Raw genomic sequence first — 14160 nt, forward strand, 5'->3', positions numbered from 1 at the left:
GAGAAAGCATCATGAAAATTACCTATCTCTGCACAGAAAGCCATCAATATTTGTCACAGAGGTTAATTTTATGCTAGTTCAGATCTATGAACTCGAAGTCCAGTGTGAAAACAATGAGCAAAAAAGGGGTTTTAATTACTGTCTTTGAAGTAGTTTCTAAAGAAAGACTGGAACACTCCTAAAATCCACAGAGTGCCAAAAATAATTCCTCATTTTTACCCACAGAAATGAGATACAAGGCTTAGGTCTCAGTGGTTAGTTCAGTGTTGCCAAACTCCATGAATACTGAAGTGTTTAGAGAGGCTGTTTTCCCCTTAAACTTCTTCTGACCTTTCATCTTCTTCCCCCACCCAAATTCCATCTCCATCCAAAGCACACATACCACATCCAACTGGAGTGCCTTGGAAAGAAAATGAGTTTGGATTTCTTGGGGGATCAGGGGAAGAACATTTTGGGGAATCAGTCAGTAAAAAAGAAACTAGATAAACATAGTCTTTAACATTAAAAAATATAAATAGGGGGCATATCTGACCACTCTTACTGCCTCTAAACGAATTTGTTCTTTTAATTTTCCTGTGTTAAATTAAGATGTATATCTGTAGTACCTTCATCTGTACAGCTATACAGCTACAGAAAAGATACTTTTTTTAAAGGAGCAAGAATTAAAACTACATCTGTTTACCCCAGCTGTGCTTTTGTCCTCTGTCTTTTTCTTAATTTCTTTTTTTAGTAAAGAAAGTGAATTATTTCTTTAAGGAACCACCACATTATATTATCCAAAAACTAGCCAAAAAGTGAGTCATCTTAAATTGGAATAGCTCTGAGTTTCATTTATGATTCATAGGACTGTACTGAATGAGTTGGATGCCCGAACTAAACGTTGGGTTTAAATCTAGCATATCAGATCTACATAACCAAAAAGAGAGGTAGTCATCATCTCGGTGAGCTTGGCAGGGAGCAGTCTTTGAGCAGATACTGGGGTGGCAATTAGAACAGATGTAAATATGTCTCAGAAAAGAAGCTTCTTTTGCTGTGATGCTCTACAATTGCTGCATGGTTTGGTGCAGAGAGAGCCCCTCATACTCCCAGAAATAAGGAAGAAGGAGCAAGAAGTGATTGTGTCACATCAGCTGCCAGCTCCTACACATGAGCTTGCCTTGGGGAAGAAAGGTCAAAAGCCAATCCCAAAGACTCAAAGACATGCCAGAGTAAAAAACTTGAAGCCTTATATATCCATGAAAGTACCTAAACAAATGACTATGCAAATAAATCCTTCTGTCCAGCACACAGCTGGTTGAGCACAGAGGGTAATAGTGAATGGGATAACATCAGACTGCTGGCCTCTCACTAATGGGGTTCCACAAGGCTCCAACTGTGCTCTTCAACATCTTCATAAATGACTTGGACACAGGACTGAAAGGGATACTAAGCAAATTTGCAGATGACACAAAACCCAGAGAAGCTGTTGACTCCCTCGAAGGCAAGGAGGACCTGCAAAAAGGCCTTGACAAATTAGAGAACTGGGAATATTCTGATTCTGTGAAAGTGTCACATAAAATAACACAGGAGTGGAAACTGAAGGGCAGAATCTTTATTCTGAGTGTTTCCAAGTTTTAAAGCTTTTAGGGCTCTATGTAACCAGCATGTGACATCCAGCCAACATTTGAACTCCAAGCAATGGAGAAGGAGTAGTGTAGTTGCACTTGCATAAGTCAGAGCCTGTACCCTCCATCTAACTGATGGAGGTGAAAAGTTCAGTGTTAAATCTTCTCACCTAAGTAATTTCCCTTTATTCTCTTTCCATGGGCATCACTTTCTGGCTTATTTTTAGCATTCAGTCATTGATAAACAAGTTGAATAAGGCTGGACCCAGTATTGATCCCTGGGGAATGCCACTCACTACAGGCCTCCAACAGGATTTTGCTCTGCTGATCATGACCCCCTGCCCTCTGCCATTCAGCCAGTTCTTGATCTACCTCACTGTCCATTCATCTAACCCACATTTCCTGAGCTTACCAAGAGGATGTTACGGGAGACCTCACAGAAGTTGAGGTAGACAACATCCATTGCTCTGTCTTCACTGATCTACCCTGCCATGCCATCACAGAAGGCTATCAGATTGCTGAAGCATGATTTCCCCTGGGTGAATTCCTTCTGACTTGACTACTCCCAATGACCTTCTTTTCTTGTACATACTTGGTGTTGATCTCCAGAATGATCCATTCAATCACCTTTCCAGGGTGAGGTGAGGTTGACTGGACGTTGATTTCCTGGGACCTCCTTCTTGCCATGTTTGAAGATGGGAGTAACACTGGCATTCCTCCAGTCATCAGGCACCTCTCGTGTTCTCCTTGATTTTTCAAAGATGAAGGAGAATGGCTTAGAAACAACATCTATCAGCTCCTTTAGCTCTCATGGATGCATCCCATCAGGGCCCATGGATTTATGGGTATTAATCTGTCATGCCGATCTCTAACTCAACCCTCTATGATCTGAGAGAAGTCCTCCTTTCTCTAACATTCTTCTTTTCCCTCTAATGTCTGGGACTCCTGAGATTGGATCTCAGCAGTAAAGATTGAGGCAAAGAAGGCATTCAGTAATTTTGCCTTCTCTCTGTGTTCCATTCCCAGGATACCGATCTGATTCAGCAATGGCCCTGCATTTTCTCTAATCTTCCTTTTGCTGCTGATGTACTTGCAGAAGCTTTTCCTATTGTCCTTGATATCCCTTGCCAGACTCAATTCTAAGTGGACTTTGGCCTTCCTTGTCACATCCCTCCATACTCTGATGATGTTCCTATAGTCCTCCCACATGGCTTATCCCTTTTTCCACATTTCATAAATTTCCTTCTTTCACTTGAGGTTTACTAGAAGTTCCCTGCTCATCCACGAAGGTCTCCTGACCCCTTTGCCTGATTTCTTGATCATGTGGGTGCACTGGTCTTGAGCTTAGAGGAACTGTTGCTTGAATATTGACCGCCTCTCTTGGACCTCCTTCTCTTCTAGAGCCCTAATCTACAGGATTTCTCTAAGTAGGTCTTTGAAGAAGTTCGAGTTAGCTCTTCATAAGTTTAGGATTCTAGTCCTGCTTACTGCTTTGCTTCCTCCATGCAGGATCCTGAGTTCCATCAACTCATAGTCCCCACAGCCACGGCTGCCCCCAGCCTTCATGTCTTCAAACAGTTCCTTCTGGTTTGTTGGTACAAGGTCCAACAACACGCCTTTCCTCATGGGCACCTCCACCACTTGCATAAAAAAGTTTTCTTCAGTGATCTGCAGGAACTTCCTGGGCTGTGTATGCTGAGCCGTGTTGTCCCTCCAACAAATATCAGGGTGGTTTATGTCTCCCAGAAGAACCAGGGTCTGTGACTGGAAGGCTATTTACAGCTGTCTATATAAAGCTATTTACAGCTGTCTCATCAACTTCCTCCTCCTGATGAGGTGGCCTGTAGTAAACACCTACAACAGTGTTATTCATATTACCTTGTCCCTTAATTCTTATCCAGATAATCTCTTTTGTCCCTGGGTAGAACTCAATGCATTCCAGTTGCTCTCTCACATAAAGAGCAACTCTGCCACCTCACCTTGCTGAGCTGTCCTTTCAAAAAAGTACATAACTATCTGTAACAATTTTCCAGTCATGTGAACTATCCCTACTCCACCATGTCTGTGTAACTGCAGTGAGAACATGGCCCTGTGACCACACATAGATTTCTAGTTTTTCTTGTTTATGCATGCGTTTGTGTACAGGCACTTCAGAGAGGTAATCAAGCATGCAGGTTCCCTAGGAGGGGTGTAAGAGGATTCACCATAGCCATAAATACCCTTGGTGTGGCCAGCTCAATGATTCTCATCTTAAGAGGCAGTCAAGGAACATCTGTTACTGCGCTGGCTAGTATGGCGTACTCCCTAGAAGGAAGCAGTGGCAGGAGCTTTGCCCCTTTAGACTCCATCATCTGAGTCCTTAAGTTTAAAGACTGTGTCACCAAACTGGCCTGCTGCCAAAAATTCTCTTACTCATTTTAGTCAGGCTAAAATCATTAAAGTACAACCTACTGACATAAAAGCCAAAACCTTCTTGATGGTACCAGCCATGAAGCCAGATATTGATCTGCACTGTGTGCCTGCTTCTGACTGCCCCCATTTCTCTGACCAGTAGGATAGATGAGAAGATGACTTGGGCACTCATTTTTTTTCACCTACCTCACCGGGGTGTCATAGTCTTCCTTGATCATGGCCTTTTTTTGCCTTGCGGTGTCATTTGTATCCATGTGAAAAAGTAGTAGTGGGTAGGAGACCATGTTCTTGACAAGTTGGGGTACTCTGTCTACAACATCATGTATCTTAGCACCTAGTAGGCAGCATACTCCTTGTGACTCTTCTATCAGGCTGGCAGGTGGGTGCCTCAGTGCCCCTTCATAGATAGTTGCCTGCTGTGGTCACTCAACATTTATTTTTATGGTAACCACTGTGAACTGCTCGTGCAGATTCTCCTTGTTGGTCTTGCTTGTGGACATCCAAAGTCTTTAAAACATATCTGGTTTTGATCTTGGATGACAGAGAGTGGACACTGGATTGGAGCCCTGCTTTTCTGTGTCATCAGGATCCAAGGCATCTAAAGCTCAGTAGTATCCATGGTAGGTGTGTGGTTCTGAAGCCATGTTATGTTTCAGCCACTCTGATACTGATGGTGATACTGGCTCTTGTAATTCATCCACATGCCACAACAGGTTATCAACCTGTGCATGTTTTGTGCAGGTAGCCTTTCCTCCAGTGAAAGTATCTGGGCATCCACTGCAAGCTATTACCTGTACCTACATCTCCTTCCTTACCAGTTCCATCTGGGTGGAAGCAACAGCCTTTTTAGTGGCTGTATGAGTAGACACACTGGTTTTTGCTCTGAGGTGAGTGCTCACCATTATGGCAGAGACCTAGAGCGCTTAGCACTTACCTCAGCTGTGGGCCTACTTGAAGATTTCAGCACCCTTTCCACACATCTTGCCTTCACCAACTGCTGCACCACATCCTTCTGATGCACCATGCCCTGGTTTCTGTGCTCCCTAGAGCCATTTAAATCTCCCATGGATGTTCCTGGCAATGCCCCTCCTTTCCAGACTGATAGAGTTTCCAGGTCCAGATGGGGCTCTGAACTGCTGCTCAAGTGTCCCTGAGCACAGGTGATTGTGCTGCTGGTAACTCATTTTGACATGCCGGGAGTATGCATGTGCTATTTGGGGTTACCAATGCCCTTTGAAGGTCACAGGAGAGCACTGCCTTGAGGAATATGTCTCTCACGAGGACTTGCTGAACCTAGAGGTTATTGTGGTTTGCAGTTGGTGGATGTTGGCTGTGCAGATTTTGGCCATGGCACCTTCATAGCTGCCAAGTTCCTAGTGGCAATAGTAGTCAGGTTTTCAACCCTGATTAATCACCAAGTTCTTTTAGAGCTGATAAATTAGCTTAGTATTGCCCAGGAATATCTGTTAATTATTAATTGTGTGACAATTGCTAGACTGTTGAAAAACAAAATTAAATACATTACATCATAAAATCACAGAATGTTTTGGGTTAGAAGGAATGTTAAAGATCATGTAGTTCCAAATCTGTACCGTGGGCAGGGACACCTTCTACTACATCAGGTTTTCTCAGGGCCCCATCCAGCCTGACCTTGCACATTTCCAGGAATGGGCCATCCGTAGCTTCTCTGGGCAACAAGTTCTAGTGCCTCAGAACCCTCAGAGTAAGCAATTTTTTTCTAATATCCAATCTAAACCTGTCCTCTTTCAGTTTGAAGCCATTGCCCCTTGTCCTGTCATGACATGCTCTCGTAAACAGTCTCTCTCTATCACTTATAGGCTCTCTTCAGGTACTGCAAGGCCGCAATTAGGTCACCCCAAAGCCTTCTTTTCTCCAGGCTGAACCACCCAAATTCTGTCCCTCCTTGTTTTGTCCATTCAGCAGAGCATTAGAAGATATTTTCAGCACATTATGCAATTTGCTTTTCAGACCATGACCTTAAGGTTGTTGTTTCTGTTATATGCCTTTAGTTTCCTCCTAGTGGATACTGCACAACACTGGGAACAATGACAGACCTGCGTACTGGCTCTAATCAGTGGCTATTTGAAATATGTTATTTTCTTTGATTTACTTCAAGCATGCTATTTCCCTCTCTGCCCCCATACTTGCTCCTTCTTTATGATCTTAAACACTATTCAAAGTTGCTGCTGATTTTCTTCCAGTCTCTGTTGAACTTGACATAGTTTGTACATGACAGTTAAATCTACCACCACTATGGATTAATCTGGGTTTCAGAGCTTCTCATTTGTGTTTTTAGCCTTTGTTCCACTTCTATTTCCTAGTTATGACAATGAATACAGTTTGCTACTATTTCTACACTGCTTGTTTTCCTTTTCTCCTTATTTCTGAGAGCTGCTCAGTGCGTTCTGTTCCAAAGCTTCTGCCATATTGGCAATTCTTCCTTTCTGGCTGTTAACCTAAAACAACCTTCACAAAAGATTGCTTTCAACCCTGCATAACAGATTTCCCTTAGGGTCCACATAGGCTGCAGCTCCTGCTTGTGCATGGCTGCATGCACTGCCATATCAGATTTGTGTGTAGACATCAATGCAGGCTGGGTTAGAAGATGTCCTTTGCACTTTATCCCTTATGTGGTTCATCAGACCAGCTCCATCCTCCAGCAATGACACTGCATTGAAGTGGCCCATCAAAGTACTTGCATGCAGCAGCAGCAGCTCTTGAGGAGCTAGGAACAAAGTCCTTCCTTGGCTGCACTGAGACTTCTTGGTTACAAAGTTCATAATCAGAGAGCCAACCAAGAAACAAAAATCCAGGAAAGAAGATGCAAAGATCCAGCAGATTGAAAGAAGAAACGCTGTCCTGACCAAACCACGACTGCAATGGATTTGGGACAACCTTAATGCTGACAGTTTGAGGGGGGGTTGTGCAATCCTTCTGTGCCTATTATTTACTAAAATATTTGTTGCATTTTTCCAGTGAGGGACATGACCAGATTTTTGCCAAATTAGAAAGAAAACCAAGGCAATTCATGTATGGTTCCTACTCCCATCTGAAGGTGATTCCCTACCATGATATTTTTCAGTTTTCCAGTTCTGATTTTTCTCTACCCACTTTCAAATGGGTTAAGCAACAAGGTTACCTCTCAAAGTGAGATGTGGTTGGCAAAATACCATCTGGATACTTTTTTCCTACTAACAAACGGAGACTATTGATCTGAGGTCCGTGAGGAACAACAAACATAGTCTCTTGATATTTGCCTACAGAGTCATTTGTCATTGCAAAGATGGACTTTGGCAATTCGTCCTGAGTTAGCCCTGAGATTTGCAAGGAACTTTTAAATGATCATCTTTAGAAGCAGTTTATCTATATTAGACCAAGATCAAGTCCTAATATGTCCAGAGATATGAAACCAACTGTTTGTTACTAAATACCAAACATACTAAACATAGTTATGAGTAAGAAACTTTTGTCATTGGTTTATATGATTTTTGAAGAAGACTTTGAATGTCAAGTGTTACATGTCCACAGGTAGACATGGAATGTTTTTTCTATTCCTTGTTGGTATTCTTACAGCAACAGTTTACTCATACTGATAACATTAACTTAACATCAAAGAAAACAAAGATCCCCAAACAAAACAAAAACTTTATTTTAGAAATATTCACCATCATTTTTGTTATATTTTTCACAGACATCTTAAGAAACTAAGACCTAAAAACTTGTCATTTAGAGTTTTAATACCAGTTTGAGTTATCGTATAAAAAAAGACAGTCATAATCTAAATGCTTTCATTGCCTTTCTGTATTTTAATAAGATGTGCTAAGGATGTTGATTAAAAAAAAAAACAATCTAAAAAAAAAAATTTACTGTTTTGTGTAACTATCTAGTGTAGTTGGACTCAGGAAAGGTACAAAAATCAATTCACAGTCTGTTTTTACTCTATAACAGTAATCCACCACTAACATTTAGAAAGGTGACTTCTCAAATATTTTCTGAATTTTTTATGCGTGTTTATGATAACTTAAAGCAGGTTAACAATCCCTAGGAAAGCTCTGCTGTCCCTACTGAGGAAATACAAACTCTCTGGAGCTATAATTTTTCATTCCCCCATTTTTCTACCACAGTCTGACAAGTCTAGCTTGAAAGTGTGATAGTGAAGGTGGCATTAGTAGAAGGAAAGAGAAATTACAGTGACAACAAATCCATAAAAGGAGAACTGGTCCTATGTCATAGACTGCTCCATCAGACTTTTATCTCAAGGCACTGGCAACAATAGCTATATTAGCAAGATAAAACAGAAGTCTTTGTGCTGCTATGATTTCTTTCTCTAGTAGAATAAACATTATCTGTGAAGAAAAAGCAACCTTCTTGTCTCCATGAGGAAGGCTGTCACTGAAGAGGAGACAGAGGAAGGTAAGCTGAAACAACTGCACTCATCAACTCTTTACACTGGGGTGACCTCCAGTGTCCCAGTCACTGATCCCACAGTTTCATGCCATACTTGGTTACAAAACCTGAAAAAATGAATTAAAATTCACTCCAATATTAAGGGGATCTATATTTAAGAATAATCATCAAAGGTTAGTGGATTAAGCAGAGAGATCTTACACCTTGTACCTCATTTTCCCTGTTTCCCTTCTCCTCCTCTCACAGGCACAAACCATGATTGTACAGCAACAGCTACATCATCTGGAGATTTTGAAAAACCTGAATACCCCAAAAGAGCTTATCAGAAAGGGCATCCCACAAAACTGGTGAAAAGTTACTTGTATTTCATTAACACTACAAGCGATACTCAGCTGTAGGCTGGGGCAAATACAAGGGACTTTTGGACAAGGAAAAATAGTTTTAATGTTTTAAGGGATGATTATGTTTATAAGGGTAATAGTTGAAAGATGAGCACTAGTACATAGTGGTATCCATACGTAAGTGTTTCACAGGATCATAGGGATTTAGGCAGTGGTGTGCTGAAGTCTTGTCAATCAGTCATTTTTCTGAGGGTTTACAATTTTCCCGATGAAGAGGACAGTGTGGGTGACTTTATCCAGAATCACCAGGAGAAAGGGCCTGTTGAATTTGACTCGGGGAGGACGAGGAAAATCACCAGATCTCCAGGTAATCTCCATCACTGTGACTCCTGTTGCTTCAGTGCCATTCTCATGAACATTCAGCATGGCTCTGTGAATCACCTGCAAGGAACAAAGCAAAAGGGCCTCCAGATGACAATCCAGCCAGAAGAGAGCAGTCTGCCACCCTCTTCACTCTTGGGAAAGGGAACCCTGCCTGGAGCGAGATCCAGCAGCAGCAGCCTCTGGGAAGGTCATCACCAGTTGCTCCCCTTCCCACTGCAGTGCCAACAGCCATCATTGCATGTGCAGAAAGTAACCCTCAAACTGCAGGCAGCCAAGGAGCAGTCAAGATTACTGATGGCAAGAAACTCTGGAAGGAAAGAAACCTGGTAATTTAGCCTAGACTCAATTTTGTCTTTGGCAGCTTCATGTATTATTGTGAATTTACCCTGTCATCTCGTTGAAAAAAATAACTTTTGGAGAACACTAGAAGGGGAGGAATAATAGCCTTTTGCCCTCTGCAGGAGGAATTAGAGGAATTTTTACCAAAACTAATGTGCTACATTTAGATAATTTTGTTTAGTAGCCAAAAGAACATTTAATTACATGTATGTCTTCTTCCTTGTCCTGGAACCATGCATTTCTAACTCCTTGTACGCATGTTTGGCTTCAGGTTTATGAAAGATAGGGCTTGCTTTGCCTCCAGACTGGCAGCTGCTGATGATTGACTGGTGCTTCAGAGAGACTGGGATAAGTTTTTCCTGGAATATTAATGTCAGGTTCCTTGGAACAGACAAATATTGTGGCTGCTTTCTTATGCTTACTTACTTTTGAAACCATCAGTCCAGGCTCCTCAGTAATCCCAGACAGATCAGCTTGGTCAGTGAACAGATCGATCATACCCATTTGTTTAACTATCCTTTTCACATCATAGGTACCAGAAATAGAAAATTTTGGAATGTGCAGATGTATTTTTCTGTAGCAAAACACAAATACAAGCAAATTGTCATGTAGGTAATAATCCTCAATGGTTTCAGTAAATTGACACTTCACATTTGTTTTTCTAAATGTAAATAGTCTTCTCTCAGGGTCCAGATACCAGTTATGATCGGATTAGCTACCTAAAGTGGAGGGTTGGAGCAGAATGAGCCTGTTATCCCCTGCCTCCACAGTGGGGTTCAAGGAGTTGGGGGGAAGACACAGCTATGCCAGCTCAGGGACAGGCAGAGCTACTACTGCCAAGTAGGAGGGTTTTTTCAAAAGATCATATTTAGCTGCCCTAAGGCTGTTCAAACATACAGCAGGGCCTGGGCCACCACAGAAATAGCTGCAGTAATGGTGAATTAGTCTGCTTTTACATACATTATCCATAACACACTAACATCCAACAGGTTCTCTATTATAGTTTCCCAATGCTTGTAGGAAACAAGGGTCTGTTAACTTGATCATGTTGCTAAGTAACTTTTGGTTGAACCAGGAACATAACTGAAGATGGATCCCAAGTTCAATGCCCTACTTCTTCACTAGCCACAGCTCTTTTTCATTTTCCAGCTAAGAAAAGGGAAGTCTACACAGAGGACCAGTAACTGTATAGAGTTCAATAACCTAGCCTGTATTGCTTTGTCTTGGTGAGATAAAAATCTGTGGCGTGGTCACCTCTTACCTTAGCAAAAAAATCTTACCTGTCTTGGAGGAACTTTTCCCATTTAGATACAGTCTTTTTCAAGAGAGCATCTTCCACCTGCTTCATCTTCCCTTCGTCAGGCAAAACAAATAATGCTGCAACATCTCCTTTGTAAGGTATCTGAACCAGCCAACAGGACAGCTCTTCATCAAAGTAATTTCTGTAGTAACCCTTTCGATACATCATGTCAACTTTTACAGATGTTTTCTGGTCCACAAAAAAATCCTCCTTTCTTGTGTATAATGTACTGAAGGGTTTCTCCCAGTGAGCTTATGACAAAAAGGAAATTTATTCAGTGGAATACAAAGAGGAATGGTCACAGAGTATAAAACAGGATTTAGTCCCACAGCCTTCCTTTGATTAGAGCAAATTTTTTCCTGTTGCTGCATCCTCAGATGTTATAGCGTTGTATCTTTTTTTTTTTCGTAAGTGCTTAGAAACAATTGCAGACAGACAATACTGAAAACACCATCTTTCACTGGAACATGAGTCTGTGATCACATCAAAGAATTAAAAAACTCAGGGAAGATATTTGTATTAAAATTTCACTAAACCAAGTGAGGACACATTTTTACTGTCAATATAAATAGCTGGGTTTATAGCACGACTTTTCAGATACTGATCATGATTTTCTCAATTTAAAACATTTAAACTACAGTTTCTTTCTCTTAAATTTTCATTCCCTGCAATAAGCATTAAATATCTAATCTACAGCCTTTGCACCCTTTGATATTTCTTACCTCTAAAGAAGACATAGTTAACAAGAACCATTGCAGTGAGAGGATCAATATTTTCCACTAGCTTAACAATTTTCCCATTTGTCTTTTCCTCAATATAACTGTTGATCTGATTCTCAGTGCCAACAGAGTTGTTAAAGTCAGAAGAAAAGACTTCAGATTCATAAAAGCTTTTGGCATCATCCAAGAACTTCCGTACTGGTTTCAGAGTCTCTTCTATAAAAAGGGCATTTCCCAGGCTCAGCTGGAACTCGCTGTCTGAACGGTTCAGCATGTGGAGGAGTTGGCAAAAATTGTCATGTATTTCTGTCTCTTGAGTCTTTTTCAGGTTAAAGGCAAGCCCTTCCAGAATCTGTGTCAGTGTTGCTGACTTGGCACCGAGTGCCAGCATTGCAAAGGAAGCAGAGATGCTTATGGGTGAAAAGAAAATATTTTGAACTGTTGCTTCGGATGCGACCAGCTTGTAAAATGAAAATGCAAAGTCAGCATTGCTGAGAACTAGTTTGACAAAGGTTTTGTTCTTAACTGGATAAGCTCCTTCCCACTGAGAATTATGTCCTGGATAATATGTCCCTTTAGCATCATCCTGCTTATTGCGGTAGTGAGGGCGCTGATGACACTGGACAACAGCATACAAACCAGCCAGCAACAGACACAAGGAGAAGGTGGGCTTCATTTTCCTTTTAGCAGTTTCTGGAAAAGAAATAGATGTACAAAATATGGCATGGAAATTAATCTCTTCATGCTTCAGCAAAGTAAAATGAGGCTCTCAGAACATACTTTGTTTTCCCACACACTTATAATTCACATTCCTGTTGCATGTCAGTGCATCACCTAGAAAGAATATACCTGCTAATACACTATTTACATAGCCTAGTTCTCTCTAAAAAGAGGTAATTTTAAACTCCTAAAAGTTTATTAAATTTAATGTTAGCATATTCACAGTCCTAAGCTAAGACTGATATTTTAAAAAAATTTCAAATAACTGGAAGCTTATGACCTTTTCCCCAGAGTAACTGGCAGAAGTTGGTTTTGTACTCAATACTGTGGGATGGCTACTGCAGCCCTGTTAGCCTTCCTCAATTCATCAAATAGAAAATGAAATCTGTGTTAAACAAAAATGGGACAAAAACATGGATCATACTGCTTAGAAACAAAATTTCAAAATACTCTTACAATTTCTTCGAAGATGAAATACCAGGTCAATGTGCTAAGAAAGTCTATAGGCATCTGTATTGTTTCCACACTAAATTTTTATTTAACTACGTGAAGTGCCTTCTTCACTATCTGTTCTTTCTGGCTTTTGAAATGTTTCGACTTTTTCGTCTTATATCCCCTTGTTTAGATATAAAAAGACGCCTTTCACAGGCAACAGTGTAACTCCCCAAAATTCAATGTCCAAATAATCCAAGAGAAAACTAGAAGGGTACTTACAGAGCTACAAAAAGGATCTTGATGCATCCATTTGGTCTTATCTGCTCCTTCTTTTCTTCAGTGCCATTGAACAGTGTCATGCAGAGCACACCTGTTAATCATTAATTAGTTCAAACAAAATTGCCAGTGAGGATGCACAACAAGCAGTAATGACATGGATATTTTGGATAATTTGTCCAAACCAGACACATGCCAACAGTGCTGGGTGAGGGGGCTACGGATAAGAGGGAACAGAGCAAGAGCTGTATCTCCTGTTGCGTCCATACTTGAGGATTGACAGGAGAACCCTGCTGTTGTGGGTTTCTGGTAGGAGAGCCACAGCCATACCCTTTGGGGCTGAAGTTGAAAGCTGTGACATTGTGTGAAGGCCACTCCTTGCCCAGGTCCAGCTGAGTCAGCACAGCTCATGCAGGAGTGCAGTGTCCCTCCCAGAATGTCCTCTTCACTTCGTCCTGGGAACTGTAACCTCTGTCTCAGGATTTCAAAACAGGGTTTGGACTTCGAAAGCCCTTTTGCCTCACTGCTTTTGACATCTTGTTTAATGGTTTCAGGGCTTTTCTTATGGAGGGCAGACTGGCACTGATTGGTGAATGGTCTCTAGGTTTCTAACAAGAATAACTTATGACATTATCAGTCTAGTAAGACATTTATAGTCAAGACAGTTGTTTAGTCTTTCTTTGTCATCACCTGCGTCTGAGTATTTGGGGAATTGGTGAAGAGTTTTCCCTTGGCTTTTTAGAAAATATACAACAAAAGCACCACTGCTAAGAAACAGCATTTTTGATGGCACCAGAGACTGACTGCAAAGGGAAATGTGGTCACTGAGTACCTTGTTTCCTTGGGTTAGCCTTCTGTATCATATGCAACTGAAGCGGACATCAGGAGGACCAAAACAAGTTGCCAATTCACCTTTCATCCAGAAGGTCTTAAAAAAGATTTGCTGGCATCACTGGATGATATTCAGGGTTGAACATAATATATAGACAAATCACAGAAGGAGAAACTAAGGCAGGAAATGAACTTTTTAAACAGATCTGATTGCCCCTATTGTACTCCCCTCCGTTGAGTAGGATGGTTTTGGTGTTCTACTAAGCAGTCATAGTGTCATTTCCATCATGTAGATGTAATATATGCAATCTACATCCCATTTATTCCACATTACCATCAACCCAAAAAGTTGATGGCCACCATCAGATTTT

The 14160-nt window shown here is 41.1% G+C and overlaps 1 protein-coding gene and 1 long non-coding RNA gene across 2 annotated transcripts; both read right to left on the reverse strand.

The window, feature by feature from the left end:
- Positions 1-1400: 1400 nt before the first annotated feature.
- On the reverse strand, positions 1401-8081 carry LOC114061906. The gene is made up of 3 exons (XR_003572250.1): positions 7936-8081; positions 6930-6939; positions 1401-1413 (listed from the first exon to the last, which is right to left on the reverse strand). It is a non-coding gene; the product is annotated as an uncharacterized LOC114061906 (long non-coding RNA).
- Positions 8082-8789: 708 nt separating this feature from the next.
- On the reverse strand, positions 8790-13121 carry LOC114061903 (alpha-1-antiproteinase-like). Its single transcript, XM_027892819.1, has 5 exons — positions 12962-13121; positions 11531-12220; positions 10789-11059; positions 9935-10082; positions 8790-9226 (listed from the first exon to the last, which is right to left on the reverse strand). Exons 2-5 carry the CDS (start codon positions 12201-12203, stop codon positions 9020-9022), a joined length of 1299 nt encoding a protein of 432 aa, XP_027748620.1. The 5' UTR covers positions 12204-12220; positions 12962-13121; the 3' UTR covers positions 8790-9019.
- Between the last annotated feature and the right edge of the window lie 1039 nt (positions 13122-14160).

Source organism: Empidonax traillii, unplaced genomic scaffold (assembly GCF_003031625.1).
Source record: "Empidonax traillii isolate 1590-97213 ecotype Southwest subspecies unplaced genomic scaffold, ASM303162v1 scaffold370:size553598, whole genome shotgun sequence".
In the NCBI taxonomy this organism is placed as follows: Eukaryota; Metazoa; Chordata; class Aves; order Passeriformes; family Tyrannidae; genus Empidonax; species Empidonax traillii.